A 19,933-nucleotide genomic window follows, 5' to 3' on the forward strand; every position below is an offset into this window, starting at 1 on the left:
TAGTTTTTAATAATTGGCAGCAACTTGACTACATCAGGGGCTACATTATGCAATATCAATGATTGTCGAAGCTAAACTGATCTTGGAGTATAGTAGTGTACAGAATTATTGACCGTCTTCTAATGATTTTTCATGTTTTTTATTACTTTTTTTCTTTTTTAAATATATAATAACTATTTTAATTTTTATAAATATTAAAATGCGGTTTACTGGTTTACGGTTTGGTTTGGTTTATAATTTTTGAAAAACCAAACCAAACCGCAAACCGTATTTCCCAAAAAATCGAAACCAAACCGTATTTTTCCAAACCGTAAACCAAACCAAACCGCTAAAATGCGGTTTGGTCTGGTTTGGTTACGGTCCAGACCAAACTCTGTACAGCCCTAGTCATTAGTCCTTCAAACAAGTATATTACCGTTTTTCTATTATTCCACTACATGTGAACCTCATTCGGGGCGACTTTTAAAAATTGAAATATTAATCATGTTCATATAATAAAATGGATGAACATTTATTTTAAATCCCAAAAAAAATAAAAGGACGATCTTTGATATAGCTCAAAATTCATGATTCAGAGTTATAATATCATGTTATGATCTAAGGAACTCAAATAAAATGGATGATTATGCAAATAAATTGCTAATTAACTATTGTGTTGAGTGGTCCTACAATAAATAATCAAGTTATATTATTCCAGCATGTTTTTTTTTTTGGTGTTCCATCCGGTTCACCCTTTGGGCTAATCCGGATTCGGGGATCAGTTCTGGGTGGTTAGGTTCCAGTCCCCTCCCGATAGTTGTTGCGGGGGATCGAACACGGGTCCTCCCTACCAAGTGTAGTCCCAATCACCACTACACCAACAACCAATTGGTATATTATTCCAGCATGTAATATTATATGTGATAGAGTATAAAAACATATTCTTGGGCCTCAACCATAAGCTTAAGATTTTGGTTGAGTTGGTCCTCTAACATGGTATCGGAGCTAGCGTGACACAAAGGTCACAGGTTCGAATCTCATCCACCCCTCCTTCAAAGTGGAATTAATTCGCACCAAAAAATAAGTTCAAATCAGATCATCGTTTGATGTGTAATTTTTTATCATTAATATTTAATTTTGTAATGAAAAAAATTATGAAAATTACATATTTATAGAATACAATTATTACGAATCTAACAAGATCTCATTTGATATATTTTTACCTTACAAATTATCGTACTCTTAAGGTCAAAGATAGACAATTAGATCAGATCAGACCAGATTTTAACTGTGATTCATCAGGCGTTAACTGTGAAAAAAGCCCATATTTTATCATGAAAGACATTAACAGTCTTCCTGTGTCATAACTATTACAGCAGTAGAAAAACATAAAAGAAAGGGTGCTTATTTGCTGTATAGTTAATAAATAATTAATAAACCGCATTTAAATATGAAAGGGGATGTAGCTCAAATGGTAGAGCGCTCGCTTTGCATGCGAGAGGCACGGGGTTCGATCCCCCGCATCTCCAAATTTTTATGTATTTTGTGATCTGTTTGCATATTAAATCTATTAATTTTGGCACAATATCAACTCTATTAATTACTCCATTGTTTATATTCTATTTTTAGGCAATGGTTTATGGTTACAGCAAGGTTCACGCCATTACATACTTAAGCCCTTTTTTTTCAGAAGAGCAAAAATTGAAGAAGAAAAGAAAATACAAGCAAACTGAAAAAATAAAGCTCCTAAGGAGGAATCAAGCGTGGACTTAAGCCCTTTCTACATACCGTAGCTACATCAATCATGGGCTCTTGAGACTTGGTTTCTTCCTAGTTCCTACATTGATACAGACAAGATAATAAATATCTAGCAAAATGATTTTGATGTCTAGAAAAATGTTGTGTACAGCCAATATTTTCCATTATACTACGTATTTTGACTAGGTTGCACAGAAGCAGATACGGGTACAAAATGGATACGGGTACAAAATGGATACGGATACCGGGACGGGATATGACAAAGTTATAATTCCAAACAAACGAGTACAGGGATACAGCAGGAAAAAAAAAATATCAACAAAATATAAATCTATATAAAAAATATCACAAATTCACAACATAACAACATTAATGATTAAAATCACATTTAGTCTTGAAAACAAAGAAAGAAAAATAAATAAAAACCTACTAATTGTAGGAATTGAAATAGGAAAATTTGCAAATTTCTGCCATTTAAAACTTATATTTTGCAAATTGCAGTCATTTAAAAACAAATTGCAGCCCAAAAGTTGTTATAAATTGTAATTTGCAGCATAATTCAATTTTTTCATCGATTTGCTTGTCGAAAAATGTTCGGTAAAGATTGTAGCGGCCATTTTAATGTAAGTGCCTCGTTTTTACAAGGAAAAAATAGTTGCCCACAAATCAATAAATTTTTATTACACAAAACGATGCACTTACATTGTTTTTTTTTTTTTTTTTGCCAATTTTGAGCTCAATTTGGATCTTTCATGGCTAAAATGGCCCCTAAAACCTTAAATGAACATTTTTTGACATGCACATCGATGAAAATAGTTAATTTAGGCTGCAATTTACAATTTATAACAACTTTTGGGCAGCAATTTGCAATTTTTTTTTAAAATTGCTGCAATTTGTAAAATACAAGTTTTAAATGCTGCAATTTGCAAATTTTCCATCGAAATATGAGGAAAACATAATAACACCTATGATTGAAAAAAAAAAAAAAAAAAAAAAAAAAAAAAAAAAAAAAAAAAAAACTCAAATGAATGCAGAATGTAGAAGAAAAAAAACAACCGAATCAGAACAAAAGAAACCGAGAGTAAAAGAAAGAAGCAGAGTGCTCCGCAGCTGGTAGTCGCCTGGTCGGAAATGGTGGGGGCCTGTCAGAGATAGTCAAATATGGTGGTCAGGCAACAAGACTACAAAAGCAGGTCGCTGATCTACTCCATCGTCTTTGTTTTTTAAGATTTAGGGTTTCTAAATCGCAAAGGTAAGTAATTAAAGAAGGGTTTTTTTTGTAGGGTTGGGCTTCAATTTGTAATAGGGGACGTCCAAAAAGTACCTAAGCCATATTCAAAATGTCCCCAAGTCACCTGAATAATGTACCCAAAAGGCTCCCCGTACCACTTTTTAAGGGTACGCCATGGGGACGTATCCTAGGCGTACTCGTACCCGTTTCTGTCCCCGATACGTCCCCGGTACAAAAACGACATAGAGGAAGCGTATTCGTGCATCATTTTATTTTGAAACTTGGGGCTAGGGGTGTAAATGAACCGAGCTGATTAATAAACTACTCGATCTCAGTTGAAGCTCGTTAATTTGATAAATGAGCAGAGTTTAAACAAATGTTGAAGTTTGTTTAATAAATAAGCTTAAACACAAACATATATATGCTAGCTCAGATAAGTTCATGAGCAACTCGTTTATTTATGTTCATATATAACCTTATAGGCTTATATTAACGATTTGCCATGAAAGTGTAGACACCTGATTGTGTCTCCCTAAAAACCAAACCCAGTGATGAATATATTTCACGTCATTGATTATCGAACGAGGTGAAATGTGAAAGAGTCTCGTGATGCACTTGTTTTTAATATATATACTTCTTTCTATTTTCGATAATATTTCATTTCGTACCTTATTTATGGAAAATGTCCAGTGCAGTTTAGTTTGGTCCATGATATAGGTCCAATAGTAGTGTAGTTGGATGGGGCTCGAAAAGAGCTTTTCAACGATATATTATAAGCCCAATTTCGATGAATAATAAGGAATTTATGGCCAAAATACTATATTGGGCCCAAAATAATTTTATATATGACCCAATGATCAAGTGGAGTGTCCATTAATTATTATTCCTAAAGTTATTAGGATTAACTTTAATCTTCTAGAATAATCTAGTAGATTATTTTAAGTTCTAATGGAATTAGGATTAATAATTATACTTTTACTTTTATTTGGAAAAGATAAAGAATTTAATTTGGGATAAAACAAATATTTTAATGATAAACTGATCTTAAATTAATGATAAACACGGAGTCTAATCGTCTAATTATATTAGGGGAAGGACTTCGTACAGCTGTTTTATCGTAGCCGCACCATCGTGCTGCGAGGAGTCTATCGCGACACGATAGGCATATCGCATCACGATAGGGGCAGTTTTACACCAAGTCAAATTCTTACTCTTTTCTAAATGTTCCGGATGTTTTCTCTATAAATAGGGGCGTTATTTCCCCATTTTCAATCACCAACAATCAACAATCATTTAATTTTAATTCTCTTCTCTCTCAAAGCTAGAAGCTTGTTCTTTCTCCCTCTTTCTAAGCCTAGCCTTTAAATACAATACAGCATTCACGAGTCTTAGACACACCTAGCCAAGCTCGAAGTTTCCTTCTCCCTAGACGCAAAAGGTTGATACTTTCTAAGGGTATGGTCCCAAATCCCTATTTCAATTATTTAAATTAATTGTTTGATTTAATATTTTCTTGAAGTTACTAACGTGTGTATTATTTTGATAGAAAGAGATGTGAGGCAACAAAGTAAGTAGTTTTATTGTTATATGTCTATAAGAAGCATGCGTATATTATTTTAATTCCTAGTATAATGTTAGGATGTCTTTTATTACTTTCTAGTATCATGCTTAGGCTGCTTTCTATTTTCTTCTATCATATTAGTCTCATGTTAGGGTTAAAGCTTTGATCATTATTGTTTAGTGACATGCTAGGATTTGTTATTAATCATGTTAGTATCATGTCTAGTATCTTGCTAATATTATGCTTTGATGAGAATATTATGATGATTTGTTGTATCAATATTATTATATTGCTTGATAATATTGTTATCGCTTGATCACGCCCTCTCTTGCAGGTTTAAAGGGAATTTGTACTTGAAATCATGCTTAATAAAATAATTAATAATTTTAGTTAGGCTAATATGATTTTAATTCAAGTGACCGCCAATAATAGATTTGTTTGTGCATTAATATTCAACCAACATAGATTAAACAGGTTTAGGATTTATATTGTATGTTAGTCAGAAAGCGCACAAGAATATGAGAAGAATAAAGTAGAGGCCTATTTAGGGGCAGGTTTAATCTCTATTAGGTTGGATTTGTACCTTCATCCCGAATATCCAGTCATGATTTAAGACCACTAGGGAGTTAGCGACCTCATGGATCGTGAAGGGGTGTAACCTTCACCCTGTGAAAAGTTTACAAGTTTCTAAAACTTGTTGGCGACTCTTTTGCTCTAGATTTCTTCCCTTTGAATGCCACCATACCTAAGTGTATGATCACAATTGGGCTCAAGTGTGGGATGCTTGGAATATTCCCTACAGAAAGTAATTAATTTAAGGGAAAACAGGTCAGGGAAAGTAGCAAATCACTAGCAAAAGGAATAAGATACGATATCTCAAAGTCGAAAAGTGGTGTTATGTGAAATATAGATTTGTTATGAGTAAATCATTTATAATATTTTATGAATCATTGTTTTTTTTCACAATTTTTAATTAACTCTTAACTTTATATTTCGTATTTAAGACTTAATTGTTATGCTAACTTCACAATTTTCAAATGCCAAAATTAAAGTACAAAACTCGTTATTATTAAACTCTCTTCATGAAATGCTCACTATTAACTCGTTTAATAAACGAGTCGTTCACAAACCATTTGTGAACATATAGTTTACTAAATGAGCTTAGCTTGAATATATTTTTAAGCTCGCTTGAAAGCTCGAGATCGTGCTCGAACTTGCCTAACTTAAATGATTTTTAACATGAACAAGGTAGTACTCTGCTCGTCTTGGCTCAGCTCATTTACACTCCTACTTGGGGCACATGACTTGTATTACCCACCAAATGGCCTAGCATTCTGCGTGCATAGTTGACATTCTCTTTTGGGAGTTGTATGGATTTTATATCCATGGTTCACTACATGGATTGGTATGGATTTTATATCCCATACCAATCAAAAATTATTTGCTTTAATCCTAGATTGGATAATATATAGCCCATTCATGATGTATGGTTCAATATTGGAATAGAGTATGAATCCTGTTATAGTGTAGCCACATAATTACATAAAAAAAAAAAAAAAAAAAAAAAAAAAAAAAAAAAAATTTAAAAAACCTTAATGACACTAGGGTAGCCTACGCGCGCGAAAGATTTAGCTCTTGTAGAGAAATTGTATTTGGTGTGTATTTACACCTCTGGTTTAGGTGGTACACTTGCTAGTTTTAATACGTACTATTTGGTTTATGTGCCTATGTGGTGACTTTGTAGAAGTATAAAAAAGCGACCAAAATCTTTTATGACAATTATTTTTTGAAACGAACCCTCAAAAGTTTAACACTATTATTTCAAAATTATTATTAAATAATATTTAATTGATTTGCATCAATTCACATCTTAAACTATCATTAGTGTAGAACTTTTAATTGATTTGCATGACTCAATAATACCTAGCGCGTCTTTCTTCAAATGAATTTTTTTTTTAGCTTTGGTCATATGCAGTAACAATATGCATGTGAAATGTTTGTTTTAGCTAAAAACTTAATAATCTAAGTTCTTTATTGTTCTACGACCATCTGATATCTATATCTATATCTAATACTAAATCAACAACCACTTAGTTATATTTTTATTCATAAATTCTCTTCATAATAATACTCCGTACAAGTCTAGTTTTTTAGTTTAACATCAATTTTTACTCATAAATTCTCTTCATAATAAAGTCTAGTTATATTTTTACTCATAAATTCTCTTCATAATAAATCAATAACCACTTAAATATACTTTTACATTACACTTCTACCAAACCCAACTTTCTAGTTTAACATCTGCTTTCTTTAATTACTATGCATAACTTTATCCAGAAATAAAAATGTTAAATTATAAATTTCAATAATCACACATTCTTATATGTGGCTAGCTAGCCATAGTGAGGGTTACTTTGTCAGTGTTACATACAGACGTTACTTAGTTAGTATTATAGGAGTTACTCTGTCAGTGTTAGCATTATATGGGTTATTTCATTCGTGTTATAGGGGTTGCTCAGTCAGTGTTACATGGATTATTTCGTTAGTGTTATATGAATTACTTGATCAGTGTTACAAGGGTTACTTTGTTAGTGTTATATGGGTTACTCAATCAGTGTTATAGATAGGCAGTTTAATAATTATCTTGTAAATTTTTTATTCTATTATCATAGTATTTGTTACTTCAAATTAAAATAAATCCATTTAATATTAGAAAAGGTATTAGGTGCGGATTGCCACAAGAAAATTTGCGTGCGGCAGACTGGCTAATATATTTTACTTGTTAACTGATATGTTTCATGTGTTGGCTGATATGTTTTATTTGTTGGCAAATATGGTTTTTGTGTTGGCTAACATATTCCTTTTGTTGGCTGATATGTTTTTTTTTTTTTTTTAATAATTTTTGATATGTTCCTTTAGTTAGCTGCTTTCAGTTGGCTGATATATTTCTTTGGTTGGTTGAAATTTTTATTTTGTTGGCTGATATGTATATTTTAATTGTTGGCTTATATGTTTCATTGTGTTGGCTGATATGTTTATTTTGTTGGCCTACTTGTTGCTTTTGTTTGCTGATTTCATCCTTTTGTTGGTAGATATGCTTCATTTGTTATAGCTAAAATGTTCCTTATGTTGGCAGATATGTATCTTTTGTTGGATAATATGTTCCTTTTATTGTCTAATATGTTTCATTTGTTGCCTAATATGTTCCTTGTGTTGACTGTTACATTTTTATCAATGCCTGATATGTCCCTAATGTTAACTGATATCATACATTAATTGGCCAATATGTTCATTTTAATGTCTGATATGCATCATTTGTTGGCTAATATGATTAACAAAATACAGTATATTTGTATTTCCTTCTCTCTCCTCTTGGATGATACGCTTATCTATACTATATACTAAAGTAATCACCAGAGTTATCCCTTAAGTACACATGTCACATTCACAACAAAAATTTTCCCGCCCAAATATTTTTTAGCTTTTTTTTTTAAAATTTCTTTTTTTCCCTTAAAAAATAACATGATAAAAAAAAATTAATGAAAAAAAACTTACAATAATTTATAAAATATTTTAAATAATGTATCTAACATGAGAATTTTAAGGATAGACATGATATGAATTCAAATTCAAAAATAAAAAATGTTACATATAAGCCATTTCATTTAAACTAACTCCATTTTAATTGAATTTTATTAATTAATTAATTTATTTTTATTTTCAAGTCTTATTATTATAAATCCGTGCATTTGCACGGGGATAAAACTAATTAACAACAAAAACAAACAAAAATCACCGATCGTTACGTTCTCCAATCCAAACACACAAAAACCATACCAAACAAATGACGTTCTTTCTCCTCCCCTTCAATGGCAGGTTCACCATCTCACAATCTTCATCATCTCCTTCACCACTTTCTCTCTCCTTTCCTTCAATGGCAGGTTCACCAAATCCCCACTCACCAATCTTCACGCCACCCCACCCCACCTATCCCACCGTCTACCAAACTCGCCGCTTCCACGAACAACCGCAACACCAGCCGAACCCAAGTGAACTGAAATCACACCACCTGAAATCGCGACTTAAGAAAACTGAAATCACACCCCAGGCGAACTGAAATCGCAATCGTCTATCGTCATCTTCGTCCACCTTCCATCGCAAATCGCACTTCGTCATCTTCGTTTGGAGGGTTTTTCGATTTAATCTTCGATTCGATTGCCTGAACAAACATAATGATCTTTGTTTTGTGAATTGTGAGCCCTAAAATCCCAATTTTCTTAGATAATTGAAATGAATGGGTAATGCATTTGAAGGGGAAAGGGTTGCCGCACGATTGGGTGTGGTAGGCGGACTGTCACACCCAATAGTTTGTGTTAATATTATCATTATAATCATAAGCGACATAACAAATATTTTAAACCTAAATTACGGATATTAGAAAAATTAAATCAAGATCTACCAAAATTTGAAAATTTTGGAAGAATTCATACATAAGTATTTTAAATTCATGTTGATCTCTCATCTAGCTGAAATAAAAGACATTAAAATCACAACTTATTTTTTGAAACTTCATCCAATAATATGAATTTAGGTGCAACTCCAAACTGATTTCATTTCTTCTAATTGCTTTTTTTTTTTTACCGGTAAACTACGGGGAGGGGTCCCATCCTATCTCAGGAGTGGGGCTGTGAGAAGTCGAACCCCCATCACATGGGGGGAGATGGAGGGACCAACCATCCCTCCATCCCCTCACTCCTCTTCTTCTAATTGCTTTGACAATGCTACTTATGTCATTTTCAAGAACTATCGGCCCAATATCTTTCCTAAAACCACCCACATCTTTATGAGCAGTATAACTATATTTTTTTTATTTTAGAAGTATGTGTGACAAGTGATTATAATCCTTGAGTAGAAAAATTCAAATAACATATATATTTTTGATAAAAAGTTTATGTTAAAATTCAATAAACAACGACTCGGGCATCGCATGGAGAAAACTAGTGGTATTCATAATTGAAATCCGAATAATCTAATATATATATATATATATATATATATATATATATATATATATATATATATATATATATATATATATATATATATATATATAATTGAGATCATGTGAGAACCAAGGTGAATAATAGGAACTAAGAACCAATCTCAATCATTGATCGCACTCAATCTGATGGCTCACGTCTCACCCGCATTCATTAATGGCATTTTCGTAATTATGCGTTTTTTGCAACTTTTTTCCAGCTTAACATAATAAATTTTTTTGGTATCCAATTAAATACGAGATTATTAATTTCTTTTAGAATTAAATAATTTAAATGACACGTAAGCAAAATTGGCGAATGAGATTACCCATTTTAAATTAATTAAATATAAAATATTATCTTTTGATATCAGAAATTTTATCTAAATATATAACAAATTTTAGCACATAAATATATGTATAAAAAATTATTTTAAAAAATTCAAACAAATCGTGCATTGCATAAGCTTCATCTAGTTTAGCTAATTAATGTGCTAACTGCTAGAGAACCGTGCATATACTACATAATGGCATCCGATGAATCAATGGGTACTGTTTGGGCACCAAAATGGTCATCCAATTTGGGCCTTATTTCTCAATTGGGCCACCAAGTGCAATATGCTTAAGTGTTAAAGCAAGCATCAGTCCAAAGGCCTTAATTAAGTCCATCAAAAGAGCCCACGCGCTCAAGGTGACAAGGTTTTACACGTGTCTTGGGGGCCTCATCTTAATTACTATTCTATGGGTATAAATAGTCTAAATTCTACCATAACTAGGAATCTAATATTAAGCCTCAAACACTTACTCTCTTGCATAGCATTTAATATCATTTCTTTGTAGTAAAGGACTGACTTAAGCATCAGAGGGGTCCTTAGCCAACCCCCAAGGCCAATTAATATGCTTTGCTATGCAAGAAACCCTCAATCCAAAGTCAATTGGACCGAGCCCCCTTTTTAGCCCAATGGACTAAGGATCTTCTTAAGTCCACGTTGTGTTTACCGAAACAAGTACTATTAATCAAACAATACCCAATAATGATGCTATCAAACTTTGGTGCTAAAAAAAGGAATACAATCACACAGAGAAAGAAATATCTATAGCTCTCCAAAATTCATTGTGATAGAAATTATAAAAATAGACTTCGTGTATCTTTAAAATAAAGAGTTTACCAAAAATTTAAAAAATAAAATAAAAACTGATGCGGTTCCAAGGCATCAATATTGTTATTATAATTATTTTTATTGTTATTTTTAGTTTATTATTAGATGACCGAATTTATTAGGATATTTTTGTTAGTTTAATTCGGTTAGTATAAGATAAGCTTAACTTTAAAGATCATATTTGCAAAATATTATCTTTACAAGTTAGAGTTAGTTTCCTAGTTAGATTAGAATTTGTTTTACCGATTTTTAGGCTAATTATTTAGCTTATAAATACGTGATGGTGTTTAACGAAAAGTATGATTGATTGATTTGAAATTTATAAAGTTTTACGTAAGCTTGTGCTTGTGTATTCTTGGCCTAGTTTAGGTTTTAAGCTCGTGTTGCTTAGCGTTTCTTGACCGAGACTCAAGATTCCAAACCTTTCAACTGCGATTGAAGGTTATATCCATCAAAATTCATATCAAATTGGTGTGGCTGCTGTTTGACGAGGGACGAGTTTGACAATTTGTGTCAAACATAGTCGAAGATAATAGAAAGTTCTTGAAATCTGAAGTTGGTTGTCGTCCATTGTGCAACTCACTCTTTTATGTTCATGGAATAAATAAAATTAAGAATTGGATGGGGGAGAAACAAGGGAGAGAAGCCCATTACAAAAGCCTAAAATAAAATTTCGTTCTAAACCACTTGACAATAAGAACAGTAGTCCGCTTGGAAAATAAACTAAAAGCCCTATACTTTTTTTCAATATGGGACTAAGTAGTACAGACAAACCATACTTGCACTTGCACTTAACAAGAAGCATCATAAAACTCCATGTATGTAAGAGTTCAGAACATAGATGTAATATATTGTAGTACTAAAATATCAAAGTTGTAGCCACTTAGAATATTAGCTTATATTATAGGGCTACTTTGGATGTTAGATACTATTGCACTTTGGGGAGGAATTCTAATTATATACTTCACAATTACTGAAGTTGGAAATATAACAATTTTCTCTAGGCATCTAAATGAAACAAGTTTACAGAATGCTTATCCATTGATTTAGTATCTAGAGATTCTAGACAAGACAAATCAATGATACTTCAACAATATCAAGCTTTAACATCGATCAACATTCGTTACTGATTTATAATTTGAAATCAACTGAGAATTTATAAGTCGTTTGAAGAAAAGAAAGGAAAAGAAAAGTAAACTTCTCCTGCAGAAAACTCATGCAGTGTGCAAGTTAGTAAAGGTACATAATGATTACAGTTCTTACAAATTCGAAAGAATTTTTGTGTCAATTTCGGTGTTTTGAGATTCTCTGCTTAAGTTCACCCTTATTAGCACCAATAAGCCTGTCAACCTCTTTCCCCTTCCTAAAAAATACGAAGGTTGGCATTGCATCAACCTCGAATTCACTGGCAACATCCTGTAAAAAAAGGGGATACAAAATCAGTTCTCGAGCAATACAGATGAAAGAATGATTTGAAACAAAGAGCAGCAATTTAGGAATATGGTTGTCTTTACCGATAGCTCATCCACATCGATTTTGACAAACTCAACATCTCTGTACTTTGTTGAGAGATCTTTGACAATCGGTTCCATGTATTGGCATGGTCCACACCAAGAAGCTGAGAAGTCTACAATCATCTGCAGCTCCCAAAATGAAACAAGAATTGGAACTTATAACACAGATACTGATAGACAAGAATTAGCAACAAACAGAACTCACCAATTTGTCAGAATTCTTTGAGGATTCCAAATGTGAACTCCATTGGTCTGTAGAATGAATTTCGACGACTGCTGGTGGTATGCCACGGGAAATACGAATCCCCATTTCAGGAAGCAGGTGGAAGCTAAGTTTGGAAATCTGTAATTCTTCGTGAATGATAAGCTTGAAGGAGGAATATATATAGATGATAAGTTGATGATCATTGTAGATTCCCCTTCTCCAACCTGGTATCAGATGCCTTCATTTCTGAAGTTGACATATATTATAGTTTATGTTGAAAGAGAGATGAAATTTTTGTTTTGGAATATATGTTACATGTCTCCGACTGAATTTAATCACTAGAAAGAATATAGCTTTTAGTCCAGAAACTGGGTCTTGTAGCCGAAACTACAGAATTTCAATTGTTGCCACTAGGATAATACCGCGAAATTAATACAAAAAGAATTGTCACAAACAAATGCTTACACCATACTCCTCAAAATGATGCTCAAGAAAAGAATGCGATTAAGGCATCTTTGAAAAACAGTAGAACGCCAACCCACTCTGTTTAACTAGAATCCACTTTTGTTATCACAAAGCACTGATACTGCTCAGTTTTAGCATCCTAATTCAATTTTAAAAAGTGCCACATGATTCATATTATAATCTCACTAATAAAGAATACTAAGTATTAAAGTCAGATCAAGGTACATAAGACAATAGACATGAATGTATATAGAATCAAATAGTTAGTACGCGGTCAATAGAGCTTAAAAACATGCAAGTTCATTGACAAAAAGACGCAAAAAGACAGTGCAACAAAAAGACAAGACAATGCGCAAGATAGAAGTTGCTTCTGCTACATAGGTGAGCATCTACTACTTCAACAAAAACTACCAACACTAGTACACTTCCCAGGAAGTGCAACTCCCAGAAAGTCGCAAACCCTTGATTGTGCACCTTGGGTCCAAGCAAACAACCATCACACCCTCTTTACCTCTGCACCTGTAAATTAGGATGTGTGGTCTGATTCAGCAAGCAAGATAACTTTTTCACGTAAAGCATAGAGCATATTAACACCCAAGCAAACAGAGAAATTATCAAGCAAAGAAATTTGCTAGACAAACGATAATGACTTTCTCCAGGTCATGTTATATTAGAGGGTTTTTATAAAACCATCCATTCACTTAAGTACAAAAGAGCAGTGCCCAAAGGAGGCAACTAAATTGGTGAATTCATAAATAGACCTACAAATGCTTACTATGCCCAGCGCACAGCAAAATCACCAGAACCCACCAACAATGAGCCAATAACCAAAAGACAACCTATATTTGCACGTGTTATGATGCAACCCCCATATTTGCTTCAGCATGATTGCCTTGTTCAGCAGAATGGTTGTAATATGGGTTCCCACCATTACCACCTCCTCCCCTGCCACCTCGTTTATTGTAGAAGTTCCTAGGGTTGTAGTTGTCATAATACTGACCACGTCCATTCTGGTAAGGCCCACCTCCCCTGCCACTACCCCTGCCACCTCGGCCATTAGGGTAACCTCTACGACCACCTACACCTCCACGGCCACCTCTCATGCCTCTTCTTGGATTGTACTGCTGCTCCCTGAAGTCCACATTTCTGTAGCCATGCTCTTCCTCAGCCTGTAATTGTCCTTGTTCTGTTTGGGGCCGTTGGGCTGAGTTCGTTTCAGGAGCATTACCTGCCTCCAAGTCATCCTACGAAACAAAAGCCCTAAATATTAAATTCACTGATAAACAATTAAACTGAACAAAATTAGTGCTGTCAAACGGTCAAACTCAAACCAATAACAGACCTTCTGAAACTCCTCAGCACTGCCAACTTGATGTTCCCTGGTTTCATAATCTTCATAATTAGCCAAATTCTCCTCCTGTAATTGTCCAATAATAAAAGTTAGTAAAGCTCCTAAGCTAACCTTGTAAACATCGTAACAAGTGTGTATCTATGCCACTACACAAGTATAATGGCAATAGAAGTGGTAGTGGTGGAAAAGTTAATTAAATTTGGAGTTATATTGTTTTTGGGGAGAGAATGGTTATATACCAGTACATTTAATTTTTCAGAGTGAGAGCACAGATATTGGGGATTCAATGTTTAAAAGTTGTGATTAAAAAATATAGGGGGGGGGGGGGGGACAAAAGAACAGAAATTTTAAATCCTACATCAGCTCAAGCACACCAATGAAATCCAATAGCACTACTAAACAGGAACAAAAACCACATTATGTATACCCCCAAAATGCCAACCTTTTTAAACACCCTCCCCACCCCCCACCCTTCTAAACATAAACAAAAATTAAATGGTATAGCAGACGAAACAGCGTTTCACAATTAATTCTGTTAGCCAAACTTGAAAGACACTTTCTCCTCGCGACTAAAAAAGCAGCCCTTAAGAAACCTTATATGCCTAATCCCTCAAGGTATGGCCTAAACCCAAAGTACCAAGTACTAAATAAACAATGATGCTTTCTTCAAAAAAAAAAAAAAATAAACAATGATGCTCAGTTTTCCTGAACAAAGCCAACACTTCCTGTCACAGCACTATTTATGCTCTCCCACAATTACCAGTAGGTCCAGTACAACTACAGTACTACAAGGAAACCTATCAGCAAAAGACATCTCCAAATGGTAATGACTACCTCATTATAAGATATTACATTCGCCTGATGCCCACTAGCAAAAAAAAAACAAAAAAAGCCAAGAGATGTGGCATACTTCTGATGTGAGGTTTACATTCAGACTTGATGACCATATAGAAGTTATTTGAACAAAACTTAGAGAGATATTAAGTATTCTATGACAAGGAAAAGAGCACCTTAGTCTTAGTTGTTTCTAGCGCATTATAGGATTTCCCAATGGTGACAACATAGAAAGTCACAAAATCTAAACCCACTAAATTTTCGTTCTTTTCTGAATTCTATTTATCTGAACTAAACTTAAGTTGTTATCTTAAGATACTGAAATGAACTTGGTAGGAATGTAGGACTTATTTAAGATCAACTTAAATAATTTTATTTTTTTTAAAAAAAAAAAAAAAAGAAAGATATCAATGGCAAAATAGAGATCTTATAAAAGGAGATATATCAATACATTGACCAATAAACACGACACGCACTCAAACCACGACCAGCTCTACTTAAACAACTATTAATACACTAAAAGACACAAAACCAACTACTACCTCAATTCTTCATGTATGTTCTACTAGGGGTGCTAATTGAGTTGAGCAGCTCACGAACAACTCAAACTTCACTTAGCCAACGCTCCGTCAAAACTCGACTCAAGTTAGTTCGACTTGAGATGTTAACGAGCACGAGTTGAGCAATCTCTAACTAAACCCGATAAGCTTGTGAGCAACTTGATAAAAAAATTTATTAATATAGAATTTATAAACAAAGTTACAATGTTTAAACAAGTTTGACAATTAATAAGTGTTAATTTATATTATCAAAAGAATATATAAAAAAAATAAAAAAAATATATAAAATGAACAAAAATAAATAAAACCATATAAATATAGCAAGGGCTAAAAATTTAACGAGCAGATCGGGAGCTACTCAACTCAACTAGGACCTTTAATGAGCACGTGTCTAGCCAGTTTTATAAGCTCGAAACTTTAACGAGCACAAGTTGAGCACATGTAAAATGTTTTCGAGTCGAGTTGAGCACCCCTTGGCTCGCTCAATAAACACCCCTATGTTCTATTCACTTACTATAGATACGATAGATACGTATTCAAGAAATTATTGAACAATATGGGTGGGTATAAGATAAAATGGGAAAATAATGTAAAAAGGTTGTTTGTGTAAGGAAAAGGTGAATAAGAGAGAGAGAGAGAGAGTAAGTAAAGGTATACTTATAACTGTTATGGGTAAGGTTAGATGGTAAAAAGGTAATGCCATAAATAGAATAAAGTAAAGTGGGTCGAACATTAAAGAACAGCCTAAAACAGAAAGTGGATAGTACTAAAAAGAATGGAGGGAGTACATGAAAATCTTAATTGGTCACTAATCACATCCAATGATGTAGCTCTCATTGAGTTTATATTACGGTAGTCTGTGTCTTTAGAAGGAAGAAATATGTCGATAATATTAAAATTGGAAGGTCATCAAACTTATTCAGATGAGGTTAAAAGAGTCAATTTCCTCTTAAGGTTGTACAGTTGGAACAAAAAAATAGTTGAATACAAGAAATGGCCAGACTTTGAGGTGTAGAGCAGATTTAGACAAGATTATCAAAGGAAAAATACTTCCTCCATTCCAAAAATATTACAACAATGGAGTTTCTACAGTATTTATTCCCTTCCGTTCCCCCATCTACTATGACTTTTAGATAAGAAACAACAGTCGTGTGTGAACTTCATTACTATGCCACAATTTATGCTTTCAAATCAATTTAAAAACTTTAATTATAAATAATTCAAGATGGTAATGTTTAAAGTAGTGCATTAGGGTTTGTACCTTTCATACTTGGGTTAGTTTTATATGTAATTCACGTGTTTCATGGTCTCATACCAGCTTTTACCTACTTTTTTATTATTTGCAATATTTTTGGTACGAAGTAATTTTGTTTTTTAGAATGAAACAGAGAAACCAGGCCAGGAGCCTAACCCTTCTAGGCTGGATGCACACTTTTTGCTCAGAATTAAATATAAATTGCACTCCCCAAATATCAAAACATCCCAAACTTACGAGTCGCGAGGACCCAAGCCAGTAAACAAACAACAGTGTCCCCATTTGTTTGCCAAGGCCATAGTTTAGACAGTATAGGCATCATCAAAAATACTTATCCAGCATCATTGTATTAGTTGGTGCCATATTTTATCACTACTAACAGGAAAATTTATAGACGACTTGGTACCCTTGGTGGCATAAAAGTATAAAACTAAAATCCAAATATATTAAAAAATTAAAAGGAAAAATAATCTAAATGTAATCAATCAAAGCTTTAATCCTACCAAAAGTGATTACTCCATGTATGTATTTAACAATAATTCTTCATTCGGACTACATATATATAGTGTAAAGAGCGACAAAGCAATAGCTAGCAACCTCCCCTGTTATTGGTGTTATCTACATCGTTAATATATACACCTAGTGGGGCATTGGCTAAGAAATTAAGACACGCCAAAATCCCCTACAGACCCATACAACAAGAAAACCATGGCATAAAACGCCACTTCACAAGAAAAACACAAGTAACCACTCTTTAACAAATAATCAGGCCTCAATTTTTCTCCTAATATTGAACACAAATCAATCAACTTATCAAGTTGTGCAGTTTACATAATTGTTGCATTTAAGTTATAAAGCATGAGATGAAATGCACCAAATGCTCACGATATAACGTAAGATTTTTAAATTACTTAGCGGCAGCAAACAAGGACCAGAATTTAGGGAATAAAACTGATTAAGGGATCCCAAAGCACATCATGGATCCCAAAGCACATCATAGTGCCATACACATACAAAGATACAAGCAAGGTTTGAACTATCAATCAACAAGATAATATATCTAACAATTCATAGGGTTACACAAAACGTTTGCAAAGGCATATATCAATCAACAAGATAACATATCTAACAATCTTAATAGGGTTACACAAGAAGTTTCAAAGGCATATCTTTATGATTTGCAACAATATTCCAAAAATAATTGCATAGTGCAAAAAATATATATATAATACTATATACTTCCTCCGTTCTTTTATTTTGCATTGCACCATAAGGGTTTGACACAAATTTTTTGATAGTGGAAAAAAGGATGAGAGAGAAAGGTAGAAATACAAAGTTGCCCATGTTATTGTATACACAAAATAAAAGTAAGGGTTGAAAAGCAAGGGGTATATTAGGTATTTATAGTGTGAACACATAAATTTCTTTTCCTAAATTGTATATGGTGCAATAAATGTGAAACTTCCTTAAACGGTAAGTGGTGCAATATTAAAAAAACGGAGGAAGTATATAAATAGTTGCAAAGAAGGCTATCTGTGTTCCCAAACGAGAGAGATTTAATATATGCTTCACTTATTTTAATCTAATTTATCCTCATTAATAATATGCCATAACATTTCCATAATTTTAACATTATAGCTGATGACATGAATATCACAATAATCCATTCTTGCCCACCCGAAACAAGTGTCCAGAGCTTGATCATCTAATACTATAAATCGTAAACAAAGCATTCTCATAAACCCTAAAATAAACCCTTTTTTGAAATTTGAAGGAGTATTTAAAATCTTTTGATTTCTATTTCCATAAATCAACAAGTTAAAAATGTTTTGCAATGACATTAACACCTTATACACATCACAAGAAAATAATTAAACTTGATAAATTTGGTGCCACAAAAGAATCAAACTAGTCAATAATTTAGTTATTTACCGTATCCTGATATTGCTCAGCGGATCCCTCAATGTGCACGGGTACTTCAACAGGCACCATATTCTCGTGCATCGGAACCTGGAAAGACCCGAAATTTCCAACCGCGGCGGCAGCCGCCACTTCCCCAGGCCCCTTCATCTGCGGTGTGGCAGTGAAGTAGTCCGAAGCCATAATCTTATTCAATTTCTCCTTTAACCCAGCATCTGACCAAACCAACACAACACTCCAACCATCAATTCAATATAAAATTCAATCAAACAACACAATCAAAACAAAACGAATTAGAATTATGCAAAACAATTACATGTAATATTGGATTGAGGATCAATAGTCTGATCAGAATTGTTTAACCAGAGTTGAGCATGCTGAACGCACATATCCAACGCATTTTGATGCGACAAAGCCGAATTCGCCGGCCGCGAAACCATCAAACCCTGCAACGCTGAAATCAAATCCAAATCGCGCTCAACTAGGAGATCAGTAGCATCATCAGTGACATAATCGTAGGTTAAACAGCAACCACGCTCATGAGTCCGTGTCAACATCAATGAAGTGAAGTCACCTTGAGGCTTCACATCAAACAAACTCCCAAAATACATCAAATACAACAGATCCTTAACAACACCCTCTTTGTTGTCGTCGTTATTCTCCGACGAACGATGATCCTCTACCTCCGGCGACTGGTGTTCCTCCGGCGAGGAAGACGGCGTCGTTTTGGAGGTAGCGACAGCGAGGGAATGTTCTTCTTCGACGGCAGTGGTAAGAGGAGCGCGAAGCTTATCGAGCTCGTCGATGAGAGCGACGACGGCGGGTTTAGAGCGAAGAACGTCTTGCTGTTCTTTGTTAAGGGTTTTGCCTTGAGCAACGGAGTCCTCCATTTGAGAGATGCGGTTGAGCTTCTTGCGGAGTGCGCGGAGACGTTTGGTGATGACGCTGAGGACGGGGCCCTCGGTGGCGGAGGTGGGTTCGGAGGAGGTGGATGTTGCCGCCATTGGAGGTGGTGGAAGAGAGAGGAAGAGAGAGAAAGAGAGAGATTTAGGGTTCGCCCTCAGGGAAAGGACGAAGGAGGGTAGCGGCGATGAGGAGGTTT

The 19,933-nt window shown here is 34.0% G+C and overlaps 2 protein-coding genes and 1 non-coding gene across 3 annotated transcripts; 1 reads left to right on the forward strand and 2 right to left on the reverse strand.

Moving 5' to 3' along the window:
• Positions 1-1,435: 1,435 nt before the first annotated feature.
• Positions 1,436-1,508, forward strand: TRNAA-UGC (transfer RNA alanine (anticodon UGC)). Its single transcript has one exon. It is a non-coding gene; the product is annotated as a tRNA-Ala (tRNA).
• A 10,328-nt stretch (positions 1,509-11,836) lies between these two features.
• LOC145565265 (thioredoxin H2-like) lies at positions 11,837-12,727 on the reverse strand. The gene is made up of 3 exons (XM_081625343.1): positions 12,447-12,727; positions 12,242-12,364; positions 11,837-12,143 (listed from the first exon to the last, which is right to left on the reverse strand). The coding sequence occupies exons 1-3, from the start codon at positions 12,549-12,551 to the stop codon at positions 12,012-12,014; spliced, it is 360 nt and encodes a 119-aa protein (XP_081481469.1). The 5' UTR covers positions 12,552-12,727; the 3' UTR covers positions 11,837-12,011.
• Positions 12,728-13,189: 462 nt separating this feature from the next.
• On the reverse strand, positions 13,190-19,933 carry LOC145642321 (uncharacterized). The gene is made up of 4 exons (XM_081693457.1): positions 19,148-19,933; positions 18,844-19,046; positions 14,254-14,328; positions 13,190-14,155 (listed from the first exon to the last, which is right to left on the reverse strand). The coding sequence occupies exons 1-4, from the start codon at positions 19,833-19,835 to the stop codon at positions 13,766-13,768; spliced, it is 1,356 nt and encodes a 451-aa protein (XP_081549583.1). The 5' UTR covers positions 19,836-19,933; the 3' UTR covers positions 13,190-13,765.

Source organism: Chenopodium album, chromosome 1, assembly GCF_948465745.1.
Source record: "Chenopodium album chromosome 1, dcCheAlbu1.1, whole genome shotgun sequence".
NCBI classification, from domain to species: domain Eukaryota; kingdom Viridiplantae; phylum Streptophyta; class Magnoliopsida; order Caryophyllales; family Amaranthaceae; genus Chenopodium; species Chenopodium album.